This window comes from Pseudopipra pipra, chromosome Z, assembly GCF_036250125.1.
Source record: "Pseudopipra pipra isolate bDixPip1 chromosome Z, bDixPip1.hap1, whole genome shotgun sequence".
Taxonomy (NCBI): Eukaryota; Metazoa; Chordata; class Aves; order Passeriformes; family Pipridae; genus Pseudopipra; species Pseudopipra pipra.
In genome coordinates, this window is record NC_087581.1 from 9,561,975 (window position 1) to 9,586,830 (window position 24,856).

General features: G+C 42.0%; 1 protein-coding gene across 5 annotated transcripts in view; it reads left to right on the forward strand.

Annotated features, from left to right (window-relative positions):
* The window catches only part of LOC135407034 (phospholipid-transporting ATPase FetA-like), a 96,109-nt gene that overhangs the window by 56,805 nt on the left and 14,448 nt on the right, over positions 1 to 24,856 (forward strand). For all 5 annotated transcript variants that reach the window (XM_064641715.1, XM_064641713.1, XM_064641717.1 and 2 more), the window contains 13 exons: positions 704 to 786; positions 4,566 to 4,724; positions 5,436 to 5,524; positions 10,458 to 10,654; positions 11,790 to 11,998; positions 14,088 to 14,131; positions 15,673 to 15,838; positions 16,633 to 16,821; positions 17,660 to 17,775; positions 18,786 to 18,950; positions 21,364 to 21,475; positions 22,542 to 22,647; positions 23,451 to 23,598. In XM_064641715.1, the coding sequence (XP_064497785.1) occupies positions 704 to 786; positions 4,566 to 4,724; positions 5,436 to 5,524; positions 10,458 to 10,654; positions 11,790 to 11,998; positions 14,088 to 14,131; positions 15,673 to 15,838; positions 16,633 to 16,821; positions 17,660 to 17,775; positions 18,786 to 18,950; positions 21,364 to 21,475; positions 22,542 to 22,647; positions 23,451 to 23,598 (1,783 nt within the window). The remainder of the gene's footprint in view (positions 1 to 703; positions 787 to 4,565; positions 4,725 to 5,435; positions 5,525 to 10,457; positions 10,655 to 11,789; positions 11,999 to 14,087; positions 14,132 to 15,672; positions 15,839 to 16,632; positions 16,822 to 17,659; positions 17,776 to 18,785; positions 18,951 to 21,363; positions 21,476 to 22,541; positions 22,648 to 23,450; positions 23,599 to 24,856) is intronic.

A 24,856-nucleotide genomic window follows, 5' to 3' on the forward strand; every position in this document is an offset into this window, starting at 1 on the left:
CATAATATCAATGCATGCACACTGCAAAAGCTTCCAAATGCTGCTCACTCCAGGACACAACTGGCCACAAGGCAGAGGGCTGCAACTTGTATTAATTGGAATAAACTGGATCTGACCTCATCTTTATGACCCAATTTGCACTACTGTTTCTGCACTACCTGTATATAAGCAAGACCAGAGAGTTCAAGAAATTGTGTCTCTCCCAAGACCCTATAGACAACCCTCTGGACTTTCCCTGTTTGATTTCTGCTGAAAATGAGCTTGTAGCTTTTGCACATACAAGTACCACTTTTAAGAGGCCCTGAACAAATGCAATATTCTTTTGACATTGCATTTCAAACTCCCCAGCTAGCTAGTCCCGAGACTGGAGTACTCTTCAGGATCAGAATACCATGAGAGGGATCCAGAGCTCTCCTGTGTGCTCAGATACCTTGGGGTCAAATGTGTCATGAGTGACAGGATACACACCTCACCTCTCACCTCACCTTCTCTAATACCATGATACCATGCCCAGAATTCCTCTGTCTTTGCAACTGAAAGGGACAATCTACATGCACTGGCCAGGTGAAAAAGGCATGTGGTAACACAGTCCATCAGATGTCCAAGGAAGACTGTCCCCAAGAGCAGAAGTGACTTTCAGGGAGAGCTTTCAGTTCACATATGACTTTCAGTTCATGTTTTTGTCTCATGTTGTTTGTCACAGTGAAACAAACCTGAAGGTGAAGCAGGCACTGACAGTCACTGCAGAGCTTGGAGAAGATCTTCAGAAGCTGACAGAGTTTAATGGTGAGTAAAATTCACTTTTCAGACAATTTGCCTAAACTCCAGAGTCCAGAGGGTGGTTAGGACTCTTCCTTCCAAGCTGTCCACTGCCTCCTGCTAGGACTTCTCTGGAAACAGTGCCAGCAAAACAGCATATGTAGAGGAAGAGGTCCCTCTTTGCTTGCAGGTCTCAGTGCCATGCATGGCTGTAACCTGAAACTGCATTGGTGGCAATTCTACTTCTGGACACACACTTTGCTTTAGTATTTGTCTGTACATGTTGATACTACCCACCTTGAACCCCAGTAAAAGATTTCATGTAACTGCATAATGGAAACTGTTTTCCCAAAACCTTATGCTTAGTTCTGATCTCAAAACATTCTCACACTGCACTTTTACATTGATGCAGCAATGCTGATGCACCCATTACATTTATCTTCTGAGCAGCAGCACTTTCCAGTCACCACACAGACCCGAGGACTAACTCTGTGCACACAGGACAGGTGACTTCTTCCCAGCCTAAAGCATTCCTCTCCTCTCTCAATGCCGCAATAAAGACTGCATTTAAAAATATTTAAAGGCAGGCAATGCGGATGTGGTTAACAGGAAACGTGTCCTTTTTTGCGCTGTTTTGTATATCAAATATAGGATATAATAAGGTAGGATAGGATAGGATAGGATAGGATAGGATAGGATAGGATAGGATAGGATAGGATAGGATAGGATAGGATAGGATAGGATAGGATAGGATAGGATAGGATAGGATAGGATAGAGAACAGAATAGAATAAAAGTTGGAAGGGACCTACAACAATCATGTAGTCCAACTGCCTGACTTCTTCAGGGCTGACCAAAAGCTAAAGTATGTTTTTAAGAGCATTGTCCAGAAGCCTATTAAACCTGACAGGCTTGGGGGCATCAATCCCCCTTCCAGGAAGCCTGTTCCAGTGTGTGATCACCCTCTCAGCAAAGGAATGTTTCCTACCATCCACTCTGAACCTCTCCTGTTGCAACTTGAACCATTGCCATGTGTCCTGTCACTGAATACCTGGGAGTGCCTAGCAGCACATACACAGAAAGGAGCCAGATCTGTCAAAACCGGAATGCTCCATGCTCACACATCATCTGCCTGTGGAGAGAGGACGAGGGAACAGACCTAGTGATGTTAGTCATGTTCTGCAGTGCCCTGCTGGCTTAGATACAAGGACAGGATTACAGGGATAGTCTGTATGGAAAGGGTTGGAGTGAGTGCTGCTGTCCTTGGAACGTCTCAAGGATCGTAGGCTCTCAGGAAATATTTTAGATAAAGGAGGAAAATAATTTTTAAAAAAATGTTTTTGATGATTCCAGGACAGGTGGTGTGGATGTGGCAAAGGGTATAAAGCTGGCACTGTCTCTGGTACAGTTTCTTTTGCCTTCTTTGTTGAGGTTTTAGGCAATAATGTGTGTGGTCTTTGCTGAATATCAGCTCAGTACATCAGGGTTTCTCTGAAGTAATGGCTGAGGGTCTCAGTGTTTTAGGTCTTGAGAAATGTGTTTTTACAGATGCAGTTAGATGCTTTATGTTAGTAATAGGAGTGGCATGCCTTAATTATTTTTCTGAACAGGCTGCAGTGTCTATCAGTTTGAAAGCAAAATCTTAATCTAAAATAATTTTTCAAGCATTTTCAGTGTAATGCTTATCTGAGAGCACTGCATTCTTGGAAGTGCTTAATTAAAAAATGTTTAAAAATATTTTGGAAAATTGCAAATTTTCTTATCAGATATTTATTTATTCTGTAAATCTCTATTTTAGTTATGTTGTAAATAAAAGTGGCCTCCTCACAATACTTAAACTGAATAAAATGTTTCCCAGGATGATTTATATTTGACAGTGTACTGGGAAGAGTGCCTGGAATCAGACCCAACCTTGCATTTCCCTTAGCAAACCTCTGCAGAATATTTAAATATTTATGTAACTCTTTATCTAATTACTTTTTAAGACAGGAAGAGAGGAAAGGGTCGAGCAGCTAATACAGGCACTCAGTGGAATGCTTAATGTGAGTTATGATGTTTGTTTGACATAGTGATGGTTCAGATAAGGAAGATGCTTGCAAAACACTGAACTTCTTTATTTGATTTAGGGAACTGGGAGATGAGGAAAGAAACAATACTTTTCAGTTATCTACTACTTATCACATGTTGACTTGGCAGTATTTAACCTTTCAACTGAAATACACTCCAGGTATCTTATTGCTGTTAGTGGGAGAGGGAGACAGGAGGCATGTGTCTTGCTGTGGTATCTTCAGCTGCAGTTGCTGGGTCGATTGGGTGAATCTGTAGAGCTTCTCACTCTTTTGGGATTTGTCTCATCTGGAGGAATCTCTTCAGATCTCAAAATCAACCCAGACTCACTCGCTCACAGGAGAGCAGACTCAAGGTACTCACATGAGCACTGTCCCACCACAGAGACACTGTTCCTGCTGGGAGATCATGCCCTGGGTTTGGTTTGCCAAAGTCTCATTGTGCTGTTTCAGGTTGCAGTGCAAAGCCTCTGTTTCCTTAGTGCTTTTCAAGGATTGCAAGGGAGGCAGTGAGGTGGGTCTGGCTATTGCAGGCTTTCAGTAATGATGGGGTACAGGTCTGGTTGTTGTTGGACTAACCAGATGATAAAACAGAAGATCAGCATAGTATGAGCTCTGATGTCACGTGTCGCTAAATTTCCTAGTCATTTCATCTTTCCAGTCAGACAGTTTGTCTGCCCTAGAGTAGAGCTACTTTTCTATGAAAATAACATTCATTTTTGATTTTAGAATATATGGTGGTGAAGACTGTCATGATACTTAAAGCTGCACTTTTCTTCTGGACTTCTCTGAATTTTGTTTCCAGTCTCTTAAGCCTGATGTGTTTTGTCTGAGAATAGCTAGAAGAGCTGTACTCTCTGCAAATGCTAGTCTTTATGTAGGTATTTTCAGGCTGTGATCAAAATAACTTTAATGCTCCTGCTGATTAAGTGAACAGACTGAACTCTTGGATTCCCTTTCAGTAAGGCATATTTGTGTTTTCCAGTTTTTTTCCATACATCCACAGGGCTCTGCTTTGAATCTTTAAATGGCAGGTGCAACTGTTGATTTAAATAGTAATTTAAATAGTAATTTTTATGTCAAGGTATCCGAACACATTTTATTACAAAAAATAAATACAAAGCATGGAAAAAGACACTCCAGTCACTTATAGTGTCAGCTGCTTGGCCCAAGAAGGTAGCAGTATTTTTTTATGTGCCACTGGGACTTGAGTTATAAAACAGATGAAATTAAAAAACAGTGAACAAAGACACCTCAGTTAATTACTCTTTTGCAGCCTTTAGGCTATGATTTTTCTTGCTTGGGCTCCTGCAGTTTGAGAGAAAATGAAATAGGAAAAAAGGTGATGTCAGCACTTTTAGCTAAAGTTATCCAGTGACATCCTACACTATGAACTCGCTGTGAGTGGATTAAAACTATGTTGCTGGTTCAACATTTCTTCTCACCACATAAAAGCTGTGGAAACTTTGTTTTGTACTCTACCAATAAAACATTGGCATGTTCAGAGAATGGGATAAATTTAAATTCATTGTGGTCCATTGGATTATGACAGGAAGATGGGGAAGGAGCAACATCCCAAACGATGAGTAAGTAAGTGTAGGATACAAAATAGGAATAACAGGATCTGGAGTTGACTGCAGCTAAGTCAAATACTGTCTCTGGGGAACAGCTGGGAATGAGGTATTGATGACATCTTTCTGGGACAAGATTTTCATTTGTGCTTTTACCTTCTTTTTTATAGGTGAAGTCAGATGTGAAGCACCAAATAACAAACTGGATAAATTCACAGGCACTCTTACTCTTCGGGGAGAAAAGTATGCCCTGGACAATGAGAAGATGTTGCTGAGGGGCTGTACTATCAGGAACACAGAATGGTGCTTTGGACTTGTTATTTATGCTGGTAGGTAGAAAGACTGATACGTGAATTGCAGAGCAGATCAGCACTAGCATGGAAGTACATCACACCCAGCAGGCACAGAGGAATCAAGTCTTTTCCTCTTTGGAAAATATGTTTCTACCAAGTACAAGAAAACACAGTTTTTTATTTCAGAAATGCATGCAGCAAAGTACAGGAGGGGACTCTTGATCGATCAGTAAGAATGTAAGGAGTAAATCTGGCTAAGAATTCAGTCAAGTGTATTCAATTAAATTCCTTATAATTTCTATGTGACTTTAATCCATATTGGAATATCAGGGTCATCAATATTATTATTGATTAGGTCTATGCTTTTTATGAGCATAGTCCTTCTGTTGTTCCTATACTTCTCCAGACATGTGAGATAATGTATAATATGTCACCAATAACATAGCGGTATCAGGTATTCTGTGAAAAGTAATTAAACCTGAAAGGGGGGATTGAATGTTGAAAGACGAGAGCAGAGTCAAAGTCCAGAATTAATGGTTTTATGTGACTATCCCCATATAATCTCAGGCAAATGACTTAACCTGTTTCTGCCCAAGTTTTCCACCAGCACTGCAAACTGTACATACCTGCCTTCAAGAAAACTGCAATAGTCATTTATGCTGGAAGGCACAGTGGGGCCTCAGAGGGAATCAGCTTTAGAACAGCTAAGCTTTATTACTAAAATTAACAATTATGTTTCATCTCCAGGGCCAGACACCAAACTAATGCAGAACAGTGGAAAAACAACTTTTAAACGAACAAGCATCGATCGGCTCATGAATGTCCTTGTGTTGGTGGTAAGCCTGATTAATGTGTCTTCGTTTCTTCAGATGTGTTCATCGTTTCCAGATGCTCCACCTCTTTGCCCACACAAATGAGGAAATATCAGAAGTGACTAATGATAAAAAGAAGAATGACGTAATAATTTATTAGCAGACCGAGTTCGGCAGCGCCTCTGTCAGCCCATCTTGCAAAGCAAGGCAGTTACATTGGCAGAATTAAGGACTTTTCTTCTGAGCTTGTCATTTTCTCTGCTCTCCCTTGCTCTGCATTTTTGTGTAAGAAATATTTTGAAGCCTGCGAATGCCTTTTTTCTCCTAGTAATTTTGTCATTTTCTATTTATCAGCTGTTCTCCCTCTTCCCTCTGATCTCGTGGCATCTCTGGTGGTATCTGCATAGGACTTGATAATTGAGTTTGTTAATTTACATGATGCCAGCTTCTGACTTAACATGTTAGGATAAAATATTAGACATGGTCTCATTCATGCTCAGAAACTGATGTTTTTAGCAGCTGGGAAATTTGAGAACACTAATCGTATATAGCAGGCACTCTTCTCAGATTGAAAAACAGATCTAATTTGAGGGTTAAGCTCATCAGTGGTTTTAACAAATGGCAAATACTTCCAGGCAGAGATAGTGATTCTTTTATGAACTCTCCCGAGATTTTACGGCTTGATTTTAAAGCCACTCAGGGAAGGAGGACATACACTCTGACACTACTTCAATCAATGTTGCTTGAAGAAAAGGTCGTTAGTTTCAGATTTTATTTTCCTTTGGGTGCAAGTTTGTCATGCATGCTCCAACACCTTCAGTTTATGACACTAGGAGGGTCTGATGATCACTGTTGCTGCTTCTTCCTTCCTGCTCTTGTTCTCCAGACCAACTTCATAGCCAGCTGGGGCCAGCATCCATCCCCAGGCACTGGAGGAAGCCCTGGAGGAGGCATCCAACACCAGTCTGTCCATCACAGCAAGGCTATCCTGAGCTCTCCGTGCCTTCTGTGACTTCATGCTTCCTCAGCACTGGGGCTTAGAGAACAAACATTTCCAGGATGGCACCATTCTCCAACTTTCCCAGTTTACCTCATTCCCTGTCTTCTTGCCTTTTTCTCAGGATCCCAAAAGTTCTCTAAGTGGGCCTAGGGATGCCCTGTAATGCCACAGCACAGAGAGCCACTCCAGGGTCATCTTCAGTCCCTCCTGAGTCCGTGTTCCATGTACAGTAAGGACACGCCCTTGACTTTAGTAACCTTGCACCAATCTCTGCCAAGTGAAAATCTTGATTATGATCATCAGCTTGTTTTCTCCAGTGTTTTCTTCCCTTCCTCCCCTTAAGGGGACAGTAGAAACAAGCAAGGTTTGGGCCTCTTACATTCAAAACTTTGCATGCATTTGAAAAACTTCACATTTCCTTAGATGTCCTGCTATGCTCTGGCTGGAGAGGATAATGGGCTGTGAGGGATCTGCAGGGCACAGAAATGGAGCAGAGAAAAGCTGAATAGAGAACCTGGAATTTAACATTCGATTAAGATTTGCCAAATCTCCTTTCACAAGCCAAGGATCCCACCCAGAGTTTTCAGTCTGTTTGGCCTCTCTTCATAAACACAAATGAGATGAATTTGCCTCCTGGCTCCATTTTAAAAAACTGAGCAAGTTGCAGCCGATTGCATCAGCCTCTGCCTGGGCTCTGGGGCGCTAGAGGAGCCAAGGGTGTGTTTATCTCCTTTACACATTTTTAAGGAACCTAAAATTTTGATGTCTAAGTAAAGCTCTGTCCTACCTTTAGCACCAGGCTCTTTGCACACCTCAGGGGATGTGGCACTGGGTCCTTCGAGCTCACTGGGTGGTCAGAGGTTACAGAGAGCAGTCATAAAAACAGGCAGTTTCTTGAGTTTGGAAATACAAAGCAGCCACAGCTTGCTATTAATAGCTCATTTAAATGTACCGAAATTTATTCCATGTTAACACTGGCAAAGCTATTTTGCGTTTATTTGTCCATAAAAGTGCCAGACACAAAGCAGTGTTTAAGGAGGTCGCCAGCGGAGGCCTCATTAAATGTTGCCCTGGTCTGCCCCAACAAGGGTTAATCAGGAGTAAACCTTTCCAGATGGCAACCATAGCTGTTTTTTCACGTTTGGAAGTGTTTCTCAGTGACCTGAGGGACAAGCTAATGTTCCTGCACTGGCGATGGACCCACCAGCTCCAGAAATGCTTTTTTCTCCAAAAGTTGCTTTTTAGCAGGCTTGGGGGAGCATGTTCTCAGAGAAGGAGGGCTGTCAGCTTCATCTCTTATATAAAACTTACTGTTTCAAATCCTGGAGCAGAATTCAAAGTGCCAATAAAGAAACTGAAACAGTTTTTATACACAGTCCAACTGTCAATGTTTGTGAAAAGTCACCTCCTCTTTATAAAATTCTTAGTCAAGAGCATTTTTTGTAGGCAGTGCAGGAGCAGGACCCAGGAAGGAAGTAAGGATGTTCATGCTGGGAAGCCCCATGAGCATGCACAAGCCTACAATCAGGGTTTTTTCACGTCCTTCCCTTGCAGGGCTGGGGTTACAATTACAACACCCTGCACAGAGTTGTTTCTCTGCACAGAAATTAATCTCCAGGGCTACTGTTAATGGATCAGTCTTTCGCATTTGTCTCAGAGCAAACAGCATGTTAGTGAGCTTTGTGTAACCACAAGTATTGCAGTGGAGTTGTGAAGGGTGAGGGCCAAATGCACATAGAACAAAATGTGCATAAAGCAAGTGCAATTGTAGACAAAAGCTGCTGTTGTGATATAGAATCACAGAATGGTTTGAGTTGGAAGGGACCTTAAAGATCATCTTGTTCCAACACCCCAGCCATGGGCAGGGACACCTTGGGAAAGTTCAGCTGCTGCCTTGCCCTGTGTGTATTTCTGTTCCTAAATCATACATGGAAATGACTACATGTATTGTGATATTCTACGAGTGGATAATTAACCTGTGGGGCAGCAAGGTGGGTCATGCCTCTCATATATCTTTAAGTCCTAATAATTACAACAGCACAGATTGAAGTCTATTTTCACCGCTGGTCACAGATATTTAAAAACACTGCACCACATTCCTTACCAGCAAGGAATATTGTCTCTGTTTCACAAGTCAAGTAATTTATTTGGCCTCTCACAATTAAATAGAAAAGCTACTACTCATGTGGGAAATAAATGTGTCCCCTGAAACTCAGCCCAGCACCTTTTCTTACTGCAGTTCCTTTTTAGTGGCTTCTTGGTAATAAAACTCGAGTTGATCAGGCATGAACTTTTCACCAAATGATTCATATTGCTCCATAAAAGTATCCTTCTTCCTCTCACAGATTACTTCAGCAGTACAAATATTAGTTTTACCATCAAGGTTTCTGTGTTTGTATCTCAATTACTGTTTTTTAAAAAGGTTGATTACTGTTTTAATGTGATTGTTACTTAGTGGCCTTTACATAATGGCCCAACTTACTGATATTTCCTTCCTAATGATTATACTTGCAAAAGATGATTTCTAATTACTCTTTTGTGCAGCCTGTTGATTCCATGTCTTCACTTTTTTATTACTACATTGGTTGTTTTATGTCAAATGTTTGGAAAAGTCTATGTCTAAAGAATAATTTTATTATTATTTCTCCAGGAAAGAGTGTCAAGCTAACTAACTGCAGTTTATCTTCCCCACTATCACCATTTCTACCTTACAAACATTGTAATTATGTTAGCAGATTTCCAGGATGGCGGAGCTTCCCAGTTTTCAAAGCACTGTTAAAAATTAACCTTATTGGTTCCTCTAAGCTTCCGTCTTTAAATTACATGGACTCACTGCATTGCTAATAATGCTTATTAGCAGATAGAGCCACGTAGTGTTGTTCTTTGTCAGTGGCCACAATCTGTCTTTTCCATCTGTTACATCATAGGGAATAGATACTTCCCTATTCTTTCTTCCTTCTTCCTCTTGGAGGACTGACTGTTAACACATCTGCTTTTCACACACCTCTTTATGACTTTACTGTTTTGTCTTCTTGATATTTTATGGCTGTTAGATATTCATAATTCTATATTCCTTGCAGTCTATATTAATTTCTGTTAAATTTCCTTCTTCCCAGTCTGTTTTATTCTTTTTCAAGTAATATTGCCACATTCTTGTCTTCTTTTAATCAAAAATGCTTTATGTCCTATATATTGCTTTTGTGTCTATAAACCAGTGTTCACAAGCAAGCCCCAGTTTTCACTAAGTTGTCCCACTTTGAAATTTGCTTCCCAGTTGCTCTTCCCCTGGTTGCTTTAGGCTTCAGGAAACAGGCTTCTCTAAAGTCCAAGGATACACATCACTGGTTAGTGTTGCTTTCTATTTGCTCAAAGGAAATGTAATCAAATTGTGAGGGCAGACACCAAGGCAACCATTAGTTTTAAGTCAGCAATTAACTCTTTTAATCATCAGAGTGATATCCTGTGCTGAATTCCTAACTGCACAGTGCTGGGTTATCCTTAGTTGTTTTTCAGAAATTGTGAAAAAGACTATGATGCATCCAGCAAATGGCCAGGTAAAGTCCTCCAGGCAGTTTCTATTTACAAGTGTGCAGCCAGATGTTTGGGGACCCTCAGCCCAACTCACCTCTAATTAGGTCTAATGTTCTGCAGGTGACTGACCATGATCACCCTAGTTGAGAAGTCTCCTTGTGATTTAAATCCCCAGCTGTTTGAAGACTTGTAATTCCAAACTGCCATACTCTGTACACTGTGTAGTTTTGTTCTTGTGAGGTAAAAGTGTCATAACATCACTGTTTTTTCCTCTTCATCCCTAGGTACATTTCCTATGATTCAGGCTATCCAACCCAGTCTCATTAGGCTCTTTTCCTTAATCTATACATAATAAACTCCTTGTTTCTAAAATGCAGTACTTTTTGTTTAGTTTTGATTTGGTTGGTTTGTTTGTTTGCTTTTCAGATTTTTGCATTTTTAGGACTGATGTGTCTCATCCTAGCCATTGGCAATGGCATCTGGGAGCATGATAAGGGCTACTACTTCCAGGTATATCTGCCCTGGGCAGAAGGTGTCAACTCTGCCTCCTACTCCGGCTTCCTCATGTTCTGGTCATATGTGATCATTCTAAACACAGTGGTACCGATTTCACTCTATGTCAGGTATGTGCCAGAAGCTCCTTTCACGTTTGATCTTAAGAAAGTTTTAGCTTTTGCCTTAGCTGGGAGCAGCATTTTCCTTAAATCCAAATGCAACCCCCTTGTGAATGATTGCACACAACCACAGAGATGCTTTTCTTATTTCTGCTGCCTTCAGGGCTTTATCAGGGTTGGAGTGGGGACAGCAGTGATCCCTGGGAGAGGAGAGGATGATTTTGCAGTTAAAGTGGAGGTGTAGGTCTGTAGGATGCTAGAGGAGCAAGGCTGGAAGCCTGCTACAGTGAGCATCTTGCTCTTTTCACTGCCCATCAAAGGGCACCTGTTCTTTGAGGTGGCATTAGGATTCCTGTGAGGAGTGGATGGCCAGGTAAGTAGGTGTAATTAAGTTAAAGGTCCATAGTACTTGGTGTTATATCAGCTGTCTGAGTGCTGCCTTTTCACAGAGAATGTAGGGTTCTGTTGGTTATTGCAGATAGGCAAGCAGGGGTGACAAGTAGGCAATGTGTCTGTGATGCTCTTAAAATCTTGAGGCTGGGGTATAGACTGAGTAGCCCTATTTAGTTTATCATTGCACCTCATTCTTCAGTCAGCTTTCCTGCTGAGACTCTCTTTTGTGTTGGTAAATTAGAGGAATGAATACCATTCCTGTCCAGTGTGTCACAGCAACAGCAAGGTGGAAATCCATATTGTCTGCAAGCTGATGCTTCTCTTTGGTTGTATTGAGTGACAGAATGGCTCAAATGCTGTGGAGTTCTGTGTTGTTTGAGACATGGTTGTGCTCATCCCCCAGCACTAGACTGAGCCCAGCTCAGAGCCCTGCTGGAAACCGTCTCCTGGAATGGCACTAAGTGAAACCCACTGCTCCTGCCTCTCTTCTCAGTCTGAAAACTTCTGAAACTTTCTGAGAACATTTATAAGATCTTGTTTTATAAATGAAGGAAAGGAATTTGCTATAAACCTAACAGCAGGACTATCTTCAGCATCCCTTACCGAAAGCCATCTAAGGACAGATGAATTCAACCTGTCATTACCTTCAAAGTTGTCTTCTAATTACAGTCGTTAATGGTGGTGCTGAAGATAAAGATCTTATCCCTTAAAGTAATGAATATTCCGTCACCTTCTCTTTCTGTTTCATCAGTGTAGAGATTATACGGTTGGGTAACAGTTTCTACATCGACTGGGACCGTAAAATGTATTATCCGCTGAATGATACACCCGCTCAGGCTCGAACCACTACACTCAATGAAGAACTGGGACAGATCAAGTACATCTTCTCAGACAAAACAGGAACTCTCACTCAGAACATCATGTGTTTCAACAAGTGCTCCATCAATGGCAAATCCTACGGTACGTTATCTGCTTGCCTTATTCTTGGAGTTTTATTTCATTGTATGCCTCTTGGTCCGCAGAGACTAACTCTGATATCCAGGAGAATGTCATGTAAGAAACTGCAGTGATCAAGTGCAGGGCTGCCCATCAGGGATGCCTGGACAGCCTGACTGGATCATTTGCATATCTTAATATAATTTCCTTGTTTCCCCCTTTTTACCATTCTTTTATCTCCCTTTTTCTGCCCCTCTATCATCCAAACTACAGAACCAGCACTTTATTATTTTGTCCTCGTAAGCGCCACATTTACTACATCTATATTCAAATTTGGGGATTTTTTCTGATATCACTACCTAGGTAATCTCATTTTCTATGGTATTATTGACATGGTTACCCAGGTATTGCTAACCCTGCACAAAACATAACATTTAACACACATAACTAACTCCCTCTTAACCACTTATGAAATCAGCCATCCCTCATTATGTTATCTGCAAATTTTGTCAGCTTCTCATGTGTTGTCTCTCACATTCAGCAATTTCTCGTGTTGTGAGTAGCAATTTTCCACATCCTTTTCAGATAGCTGGACTAGTCAATGGCCTGGTCTTTGTCTTTAGCCTTGACATACTTCACCTACCAGAAGAGAGAAAAGTTTGCAGGGAGTTGGATAAAATAGGAAAAAAAAGTTATCTCAGTTAGATCCTAGAAGTCATTGATTTTAAAGGCTTGTTTATTGCATGGCCTCAAACTGTTTTCTTCACACTGCTCAGGAGGTGCTAACACCTTGGAAACTGACTAATTGATTAACATCATTAGATGCCCCAGAGAAATTAGTTGCTGCTTATTTGCAGATGGATGCTTGCTTTGCCTGTGTCAGACCTGTTGAAGTTTGCCTTTTTTCTCTGTGCTATCAGCTGATCTAATAAAAGAAGTTTTTCTTCCTATGAATCTGGTTTTGTGTATATTTGTGGACCACCACACCTCTAACAGTGCTACTATGATAACTAACATTAATGCTGCTAAACAGTCTGAAATCTCTTCCATCATGAGATCTCTTCCATGACTTCTCCAAAGTGGATTTCACCACTAACATAATGGGTTCAAGAAATGGATGAGAAATATGTGGAAAGAAAGCAAACAGTCTACTGCCTATAGTTTTGCAAAATGCTTAGCTTCTTCCTAGGATTGTACTTCTCTGGATTTGCTGCTCCAGGGTCATATGCCAGAATGATTTAGTTCTGATGTCAGGAAAGGTACTCTGGAGGCTTAAGGGAAGGAGATGTCCAAAAGCCTCTTGGCTATACTTCGAAAGGGATCAACTGATAAGAAGTTCTCAGGAGAGATGGCATCTAAGTTTCTTCTACACACTCAGGGCCTTTGTGAAGGCCCACAAGCACTGCATTTGACTTTGGTCACAGTTGAGATTGCTGGTGCAGATATGACTCTATATATTGCGTAATTCATTGCATTTCACTCTTTTTTCAGTTAAGTGTTGGGACTGGGCTGGGCTGGGCACAGTCCAGACTTTCAGAGTGAAACTTTTCTTTAAGCAGAAGTTTTGATAGTGTTTCCTAGAGCTGAAATGTCTTGTATTCCTATGACCAGGTCATCAGTTCAGGGAAAATCAGTAGAGCAGCTTTGCTACCTAGGTGTGGGAAGAATGGGCTTTGAAAACTCATTTTCTGTGGCTGTCTCATTTTCTGTTGCAAACCAAGTAGGATCCAGGAGCTGGATTTTGTGTCATATTCAAAAGGAAAGGTACAAGAGAAGTCATTCCCTGAAAGCATTTTTGTTTCTTACCTAGTGCTAAGTCATCTCCGGGTTCAGCTTGAGCCAAGTCTTCTTTACCCAAAAGCCAATAATTTTTATAGTTACTGCTTTGTGTTTCAAGATCTGTCAGTCTCTGGATTTTGCCATGGATTAACATAGAAACCAACAGCTATGTATCATCAGTCTCCAGTACTCATGTCAAGATATGTATGCTTACTGAAACCTTTTCAAGAGATACTTGCTTAGAAACACTGTAACCAGTTTTCGTGGTAGAGAAGCTCAGAGACTGCACTTATGCAGAATTTGTGGCTATAACCTTGGTCTTTCTTGCTTGCAGGTGATGTGTATGATATGTCTGGGCAAAGGGTAGAAATAAATGAGGTAAGTGCTTAAGTGCTATCAGGATCTGTGCTTTCGGTGAACCTGGCTAAGTACCAGTGGACACAACCCACAAAAGCATAGCTCATGCTCTTGACCCTGCAAGAGCTGATGCTCTTGATGCTGATAACAGTGATGTGCGTTCCTCTGGATGTCAGAAAATTGCCAGTTACATTCCTTTCCAGTAAGCCTGGCTTAAAACCTGCAGGTTGGGAATGGCCCACTGTTCCCTCTGCTTTATATGACTTCCTATTGCATGCACAGCTTCTGTTGAATATTTGTCCATTGATACTCAGCCAAGTATTTGGCCAAGTTTGCTGGAAACTTCGACACTGGTGAATTTTATTAACTTTGGCAGTTAATAAAAGCTTTAGTGGGGAATTAGTGCATTCAGTTCATATCAGTAACAAGGTCACTGTCAAATTCCTCTTATGTCTGGACTTTGTAAAGTATGAAAACATTTGACTTCTACATTTCTCTTTAGCCTCTGCTTGCTGGCACAGATGCACATGTTTTTATTTCTAAAATGTCTGAACCTACATGCAGTAATCCAAATAACAAACAGCAAGATGGCGAAAAATCCCACTCCTCATTCCAGTGATTCATTTTCAGGCCATTGAGAACTTAAATTATCCATTGAAACTGGCTATTTGTGCTGAGTGCTGTGCCTTCAGGCCTTGCTTGGGGACACATCCTGGACTCCTGCCAATCGTCCACCCCACCCTCCTGTCCATGGTACTCTATGGAGCAGAGTCCTGTTGCCCACACATCTATGATGTTGCTGTGCCTGGATCTTGCTGTGCAGATGAGTGTGGGAGGTGTGGATCTGTGCTAAGTGCTAGATGTCAGCGTGCAGAAGTCAGAAGGATGACTCCCATCCTGGAAACTCTGAGCTCATTAGGGATGGGGCAGGAGTCAGAAGTGTCCCAGACAGGCTTGGCAGTGCATTTCTCCATGACACATCATGCTGTGAGCTTCTGGCCATTTCTCCAGCATGTTCCACTCTGCTTGGGGCTCCTTGTCTTTTGACAAAATGGGCAATGCCCATGGAGTTTAACCTTTACATCACTCATCTGTCCTATTTTTTCCATATCAGGATTTTTTCTTGCTTTGGGAGAATAGGGTGGAGAAGACAGCCTTTTGAATTGTTTTAAACTGGGCTTCCACACTGCACTGTCACAGGCAGCCTTTGACATCAGGATCATGATGCCTCCAAGAAGGCATGTGTTGAAGGCAGGCACTTGTTTGCTGTAGAAATCCATTGGCAGAGGTCCTGTAGGAACATTAGCTGCCATTCAGAGAGTCAGTTTAGCTCATTGGTTCTCAGCCTGCGTGCTGCTCTTAAAGGCACATCTAGTGCCTGTCCTGTCCTATGATTAGATAGCTTTCATGACCTCCCACTTAGATCCACCAACCTCTGTCATGAGCAGCCCTGCAGGGTAGGTCCTTTGCAAATGTGAGGAGGAGAGAGTGGCTGTGTTGGCAGGCATTGGTGGACAGGCGTATAAGAGCTCCACAAATAATACCAAGCTATGCTTTTGCAGAACACAGAGAAGGTTGATTTCTCATACAACCCGCTGGCTGACCCAAAGTTTGCATTCTATGACCATAGCCTGGTTGAAGCTGTGAAGCTGAATGATGTCCCGACGCACAGGTTCTTTCGGCTGCTCTCACTTTGTCACACAGTGATGCCAGAAGAGAAGAAGGAAGGTGAGGACTGTTGGAGGCACCAGACTGAGTGGTTATGTTCACTCGCACCACAGTATGTCTTCTCTCCACAGAAGCTGTTATTGGTCCTTTTGGCTCCCTGGTGATTTTCTGTAGTGTATGACTACACATAAATCAGTGTCTTTGGAGATGCCACATGGGAAGAGAAAGGACCAGGGCCTCCACTCTCTGTATGTTCCTGTGGTGGAGCTGACACTACCGCAAACACCACATCTCTGGAGTGCGGAAATTGCAGGTGCCACAGCTTCCCTGAGGTGGCAGATGCTTGCCCCACTCTTTCTCTACTCTGCTCCTAGTCCCATAAAGCAAAGAACATAGAGCACCTATCCACTGGAGACTCATTAGCTCCTCTCACCCAGTGTTCTCACAGGCACTGGGTCAGCCTCCTCAAATCTCAGACAGGATGAAAACCATGCTTTAAAGGCTACAGCTTTCAACTGACAGATTGAAGGTGAAAATACTGATGCGAAAAATACATGCAGATATTACTAGAAGGGGTTGAATCCAAGAAACTTGTTCTCTCAGTGAGGCCTGTTAGACTCCAAAGAGAGTGATTAAAGACCCCAAAAGAATCTAGGGTACCTCTTGCACTGTCCTGGAGGATGGGTTGGTGGGACTTGATGGAGATGTGTGGACATAAGGTGCTTTTCAGTGCTACACCTCTGGATAGACAGAAAAGCAAAGGGATCACTGCTGCATAATGTCTTTGATTTTGTATTCGTTTAGCTCAGAAGAAAGGCAAAAAACACATTACACTTTTTTTCCTTTCATGTCAGGTAGCTTGGTGTATCAGGCCCAATCTCCTGACGAGGGAGCCCTTGTCACTGCTGCTAGAAACTTTGGATTCGTGTTCCGGGCTCGCACACCAGAGACCATCACTGTCGTGGAAATGGGAGAAACAAAAGTCTACAAACTTCTGGCTATTCTTGATTTCAACAATGTTCGCAAGCGAATGTCTGTGATTGGTATGTTCCCTTTGCTCCTTTCTTTCCTCCCTGACCTTTTAGGCTCTGGGACTGTCCCTCATTATGCTATGATGCCTTTTTCTAGGAGACTTCCTTTGCAATGCTCTCTGAATAACACAGTAACATTTACTTTTGAGGGCTTGAGATGGGCTGCCTTGACTTCTCCATTACACAGCAACAGTGGTAGAAAAGCAGGTGGAAGAACATTTCCACATCTGGACCACAGTGATGCACCAGCCTTCTGAAGACACTAAGCTTTTTGTATATGTTGCTTCCCTCATTACAATGCAGGAAAGGCCTGCCTTCTAAGCAGCTTTAAAATTATCAGTAAAATCTGAGGAAGTAGGAAAGGAGAAAGGATGAACTGAGAAACCCGCCTTCCCAAACAGAAAATGCAGAAATTATCAAAACCCCTTTCTGTAGCCTTTATTAACCCTCCAACATACTTAGTTACTTCAGGAATTGGAATATTGTAGTTACAGTTTACTCATGAAAGAAATAGGAGCAGAAAGACCAGTCCCCTAAAAAAAAATTGTTCTTAACTTTTGAATGTAGATGTGCTGCCTGAAGTGCTGCCTGTAGGAACAATGTGGGCCAAAGGAGTGTCTGCTCAGACTAAGGCAGTCTGGGTACAGTTGCTGTGCTGCTACCACTAAGGTGGGCAGTAGTCACATTGTCTTCTTTTCTAAGCAGAGCTTGTCTTGATTCTCTGGGAGTTTGCCAAAACCTGGTAGAATTCAGACACCTCTAGAAACTTGTCTTTGTTTTCATAAAATGGCTGTGTATCCCAAAAGCCTCATTTTGGGATTTGTAGCATTTCTTTTCCTCTTCCTCATAGTGCAGAGTCCAGAAGGTGACTTGACTTTGTACTGCAAGGGGGCCGACACCATTCTTTATGAACTGCTTAATTCGTCCTGTGAATCTCTCAAAGAGGAAACCACAGAACACCTGAATGTAAGTGCTTCCTTCTCAACAACATCTCTGCATTTGATCATTTTTTTTTCTCCAGGTGTGGAAGCATACTTTGTGTTGACACAAAACCGCCAGATTTCAGACATAGCACCTCAGCACCAATTTTTTAGTTATGGAATAGAGAGGGAAATTAATTTATATAGCCTTAAGTCTCTTCTTCCAGATCTAGCAAGGAAAAAGCATCACTCGAACTTGTGGCCTTTTATATTGTTGATGGTGTGCACTGGGAGGTTGTTATTCACATAAGGGGATGTTTTGACCAGTATTTACTCTCCCTTGAGATTCCAGATCCTGCTGATAATGTTGCAGAGCACAAGATAACAGAGAGTTTTGCCAGTGGGGTTGTGTAATAGAAAAAACATCTCTGCTCACTGCCTGGGGGAGTCAGAGAAAGTTGGTGGCAAAGGAAAGGGCAGAACAGAGCTGTGGTTGTGGCCTGTTCCTGATGTGCCTTTATTTCAAGTCTGGGGGAACACCTCCATTTTCACAAACATATCTCTGCTATTGCACCAAACACTGAGCTCTATACTATCCATCATAAAAGACAGTTATAAGGACTTGCTGAGCTGCTATGACTGGCTGTTCTTATCTGTGCATTTCAGCCAGAATTTGTGCCCTTAAAATGTTGAGCCCAGGTCCAAAATTCAAGCCTGTGTTCAAGGTTTATTTAGGTCTCACGGTTCTGGACCTTTTGTTGAGAAATATGAGCCTGGGAAACAACTGTCTGGTTACTTTAAATCTTTGGAGCCAGAAAGTAGGAAAGCCCTTTTGAGTTTTTCCTTTGTAAGGACCATGAATAGCAATGACAAGTGGTCTGGAATTACTTTTTATAAGTAACCCAAACTTTGTGGTCTAAGGTGCGATTTTTTTCACCTTTCCTCTGCAAACATTAGGCAAGATACTTTTTACAGTCTGCTTTCTGAGAGTCCTTTGTAAGCCCATGTGACCAGACTGTTCTGCTTTGACCTTTCTGTCTCACCACTGTCTTGCAGGAGTTTGCTGGAGAAGGTCTGAGGACACTTGTGGTGGCCTATAAAAACTTGGAGAAAGACTATTTCCAGGATTGGATCAGGCGCCACCATGAAGCAAGCACTGCCTTGGAAGGACGGGAAGAAAAACTGTCAGAGTTATATGAAGAGATTGAAAAAGACCTAATGGTTGGTACTTTAAGGGATCTGGGCCAAGCTCTGGGGGAGGCAGCGAGGATGGTGGTTTGTCAGTAAACAGCTCAGTATGACTTCAGCAAACATTGCTCTGCAAACAGCTCAGTGGGTTGTGTGACAGGAGCAGTTCAGAGCATGGCAGTCCTGGCTGTTCATGGGTACCCCCATCAGGAGCATGTAACTGGAGTGTCAGCCACTAGTGCAGGGGAATGGTTTTATTTTAACTCATGTGGGTGTCAGAGTAGCTTTCTCGTGAGGAAATGACATACCAGAGCCTGCGGGAGATGATGTGGACACAAATATTTCATAGCTATCCTTTGTATGTGCAAATGGCTGATCTATTTATTTTCCAGCCTTTGAAATGGCAGGCAGTGAATAATCCCCAGTGCCCCTTGGTTTCAGAGAGCATCTCCTTTGTTCTTGCAGCCCTGGGCAGGAGGGGTAGATGATGTCCATGAACATGTTTGTGTCAATTTGAAATAGAGCTAAACTGTGATCTTCAAGGCATTCTACTCTCCCTCAGTGTTGTTACAGCTTTTAAATGCCCTGGGGGATCTGCCTGTGTTTTAGAGACATGAATAATGGATGAAAAGAATATATGGGATCTGAGGAGAAGCTGAGCTTTTGCACTAGCAGCAGTGCTTTCCTGAAATCTCAGAAAAGATTCCTGGGTAACACACCCTTTTTCCTTCCATTAGCTCTGTGTTCAGGATGCCATCAGGACCCAGGGAAGAAACAAGTGTGAGGAGATGCTGGCCTCTGGAAGTTGCGTAGCCCAGGGGGGAGAGCGTACTGCCCTTCTGGGTCTCAACAGAATAGTAGAAAATAAGTCTCAATAGAATAGTGAAAAATCCCCATAAAAATTGTGTAACTGCTATGTGGGGCATGTTCAAAGCAGGAAAGACTTGGAGGTTTAGGGGCTGGAGCGTCCAGCAAGAAAAGGTCGAGAAGCTCATGGCCTGAGTAGAGAAAAGACAAGCAGGAAGAAGCGTGGCTCAGAATAAAACACTGTTTACACAAGAACCTTCACTGTACAGGAGTGACTTTACTTCCCAAAGATGCTGTGGGAAGAGCAGAGGGTGGGTGTAGAGCCTGGCTTGCGAGAACCAGAGTCAGTGAGGACATAGATGGGTCTTGTGGAGGTGTAGAGGACTGGCAAGTATCATGGTCTGGTTGATGTCCAAGAGCAGAAGTCCCTTGTGTGGCAGGTTTCTGCTAGGGGCCCCTAGAGGGGTAAGGATATAAGAACACAAGGGATGGAACCTGGATAGATTCAGAGAACAGTAGTAAAATACTATTTCTCATTGATTGACCTAAAAGTTAAGGAACATCCACAGTCAAGAAGGCATCATGGCTTTTTCTCCAGCTTTTTTTACACCAGATCGTGGACAGACAAGCCAAAGGCCTGTTAATAATGCTTCTGTTGTGCCTTTCTGCAGCTCCACAAAGATGATGGCGGTAGGGAATGGAAGCTCTTGTTCTCTCTCCCTGGGCACATTTGTTATCAATGTCCAACTTTGGGCTTCCAGCTCAGACTCAGGCTGCCAAGGATGAGCTGGTGCTCCCAGGACATGACTTTTTAAGCCATAGCATTTAAGTTCTCTCTAACTGGATCAGGGACTACTGTAAAATGGGGACTGTACAATTTTGAGGACTCTGTAGGGAAGTTCCATCAGAGCTGTTGCCTATGGTGATAATGCTCATAGGTGATGTATGATGGACATCCCAGGGTACCAGAAGGGATCTTGGGCTTAAAGCCAACCTCTGAATTTAGTCTCCCAGTAGCAGGAGGTAAGTGGTAGCAGATGCTGTCTAAACCTGAGCTAGCAGTGAAATCTTTATGTCCCTTTGACAACAGGTTAAAGCCACCAGTTGTTTCCAAAATGCGGAAAAAACCAATAACTTTAAAATAATGAAGGTTTTTGTTCTGAGCAGTCTGTGGTTCAGGTGTGTGACTGTGTGCAGCAGCAGTGGGGACATGTCTGTTAAAGGCAGAGAAGATGTGTAGCAGCCATGTGACAGCTGCAGTACAGCATAGCTGAGAGCAACCTCCAAGCAAGAGGATGCGTATGGAGGTCTGGGGGATGGATCCACAGCTGTCTTTGTCCCTCTGTTAAAGCTCTGTATGCTGTGAAGGGAACATATGGAAGAACACAGACCTGTAGGTCTGCAAACATTCTGGCAAATAATTTCATGCATGTTCATAATCCTTCAGAGCCCTGGGAATTAGACACTAGAACATCTGCAGGATCAGGGTTATGCTCTGTACACTAAATTTGCTGAGGAAGAATGAAAATCAGTACAACCTTATTTCTGGATTTCATTTGTGCCTCCTTGAGTAATTACCTCTAGGTAATGCTTTCTCCTTTGCTAACAACTTACCAGTTCTCCACTGTTTTCTGTTAAGCTGTTAGGTGCCACAGCGATTGAGGACAAGCTACAGGATGGAGTCCCACAGACAATTGAGACTCTTGCCAAAGCCAACATCAAGATATGGGTTCTCACTGGAGATAAGCAAGGTAAAGGCACTACAGCTTTGGATGCTTCTCTTCTCTCCCACTGGTGGGATGGTTCTGCTAAGACCTGCATTCTCATTCTTCTTTAAAAACTGCACGTAAGACAAACTTACAGGGCTTTGCTTCATTGCCACCTAGGCAAAATTTCTTAACTGGAATTAGACTAGTTAACTGTAGTTAGTTTCTATCCTTACACTCTGTCCTGAGGCTGGAAGCAGGGTGAAGGCAGCATCCTTTGCCTTTGGAGAGGTGACTCTGAAAAGGTGTCACTTTAGTACAGTTGACCGTCCCAGTGAAGAAATTGGAAAAAATCTTGTCCTGCTTTCCAGAAACTTTAACGTCAAAGTGGATGTTGGGTACGTTTCAGTTTGGTCCTGGCTTTAATGATCCGGAATAGAAATGGAGGAAACATAGGCTTTTGGAGTTGGAAAGAATGGTAAATAGACTCCAGTGAATTCTTTTGGAGAAACAGTAACTTCACTGAAACAATGGTGTTTCAGGGAGGCCAAAAGTGTTTGCAAATAATTTCATCCAAGAAATGAGCAGACAATTTTTGAGAAAAATGAAACATTTCATTTTGTCATGTTCCAAATACAATAGTTTTGCTATAAGATACCAAAATATGTTTTTCAAAATGTTATGAACAAAATGCCTTTATACTCTTCTTGAGGTCTATGGTTTAGGGCTTTTCTGGAAGTAGCGAGAGGGAAAATTAAAAATCCTGGAAAACATTTTTGAATCAACATGAAATGTTTTTTGTTGTTCCAAGCACGTTGGCCAAAGGCTGTTTTGAGCTTTTTATTTTTGGCAGAATTATTTTTTCCTGTGGCCTTGTGAAGCCCAGTTAAGGGAGATTTGCTATTACATCCATCAAAGTGACTCTCCTGGCTCTCTTATTGTTGACTCTGAAAGGCTCTGAGCTCTTTTGAGTCAGAAAGAGAGCTTTTGCCATGTGTGTAGAAAGGCCACTGAGGGTCTGAGAGGCTGTGGGATGGAGTAGGAACAGGCAGGGGCTTGGGTGAATTTGGGCCTGCTAAGATGGCTCATCTTCCTGGTTTATCTTTCCCAGAGACAGCAGTGAATATTGGTTACTCCTGCAACTTGCTGAACGATGACATGGAAGATGTTTTCATTATTGACGGCAGCACATCTGATGACGTCCTGAACGAGCTGAGGTAAATGGCTGAAATACACAGTTACACTGCCGTGCATTAACAACTGTTTGTGTTTTGTATGTTGCCACCTTTTTTTCCTCTCAGCTTTACTTGTTGCAGTTCATTCAGGGACCTTAGATAAGGGCTAGCTGGCTCCCTGGAAGATCCATTAGCTAAACACAATGTAGAAGTCTCTTCTAAGAGTAAATGCTGAAGCTTCTTAATACAAGAGGTCAAATTAAATAAATATATAAGAAAGCAGAATCAGACAGGCATTATCAGCTGACATTTACCAGCAAGTGATCTTGAGCCACAAAGGCTTCGGCTTCAGGACTGAGCTATGCTGTTGCTCTACTGTTATTGCCATTTATCCACATCGCTGTCCTTTGTCTGGATATGGTCTTTTTCTAGCAGTGTGTGAGAACCTACCTTCCTCCCTCACCTCCTCTGTAGACACAAGTTCTTAGGTGTACGTGGAAAATGGGGAAGGTTTTCAGCCCTTTTCTGTTGGAATACATGGTTGCCAGACAGTATGCTCAGAAAACTGGGTGCCCTTTGGGACACCATCCTTCATGACGCTCAGACACTCAGTTTGACTTTAAATCAGCAACAGGTTGGCGATACTGGTTAGAATTTCAGAAGCAGGTGGATGATGTGCACAAATGGCAGAAGTGAAACAATGCATGTTGTTGTAGGGATACAGGGAAAATTAAAATGAGCTATTAGAAGGAAACATCAATTTTTTGTTTTCATAAAGTTTATGAAAACATATATAACTTCACAAGATTTTCATTATTATCCTGGATTTATTTTTTTTTTTTTAGGAATGCAAGGAAAAAGATGAAGCCAGACTCCTTTCTGGACAGTGATGAAATCAACATTCAGTTTGAAAAATCTTCAAAAAAACCAAAAATTATACCCGATGAGCAAGCAAATGGGGTGTATGGTCTGGTTATCACTGGCCACAGCCTGGTAAGGAAGGTTCAGAGCCTTGTGAGGAATGAATTCCCTGAAGAACTTACTGGAAGACATACTGAATGTCAGAAAAATATTTTAAAAATGTAACTCTAGAGGACAGGAGTTTTTTTCCATAACTGAGGATTAGGTTCAGTGGATATCTGAGACATCAAAGGTGACAGACAAGGTTTCAGAAGACTAGAAGAGGGAAGAGCCAGCCCTGATCTTTGGTAAACAAGAGGGGTAGAGTAGCTGGAATAATTTTAATTTCCAGAAAGATACTAAAAAAATAACCAGGTAGTTTGTGTATGCAGCAAGAAGATAACATTAGATATGGGTTTAAAGTATGCCAAGAGCATATTCTACTAAATATATCTGATAAGAGATCAGATATAAGTCTAAGAGATCCGATAAGCCTAAGAGATAGGATACAGGTCTTATAACCTAATAAATTGTTTGATACCCTCTCCCTTGATTTCTTCCAAGCAAACTGAAGTAATATGCTCTAGATGAAACTGTTAAGTGACAGATGCAAGATTGCTTGCAAAGTGTGGCTCTTAAGGGCTCACAGCTGATCTAAAACAAGTTAACTTTCTAATCTTAGACAATAAGGGTTATCCCACATCAATTTGATGCTCAGTGTTCACATTAACTGCTTAAAAAGAGAGTAGGTAACACCAGGCTGGGAGAGAGTACAAAGAAAACTAAGAGTAGACTAAGGAAGATCTGGAAAGCACAGGGAAAAACTGAAAGAGTTAAAAATTTTTGAGCCTGGAGAATACTGATCAGTAGTGGCAATACTCTTCAAATAATAACAGGTAAACGAAGTAATGGAATTAAACTAAGATAAGAGAGTTTGGGGTGAAATGTCTTCCTAGTGAGGATACTGAAGCCCTGGAACAGATTTCCCCATACTTCACAATTCTTTAGAACAAGTTAGATTAAAAAACTGATTTAGATCAGTTTAAACCTGTTTGGGAGGAAGGCTTAGTTTATACCAGGTTTATTTATCAGTTGTATTTTACTTTCCCAGATCTCAGGGAAAACAAATAGGTAGATGTGGAAGGTACCGGGAGGTGCTGCTCTCAGAAATTCTGTTCCCTGTGGTTGCTACCTCTCTTGATGGCAGTCCACCAAATTTCACACCCAGGTCTATACCAGCCCAGCAAATTACTAATTGAAACATCTCACCTTGCTCTATTTTTGGCTTGTGTGGCTCCCCAGGGAAGTGGTCACAGCCCCAAGCCTGATAGAGTTCAAGAATTGTTTGGAT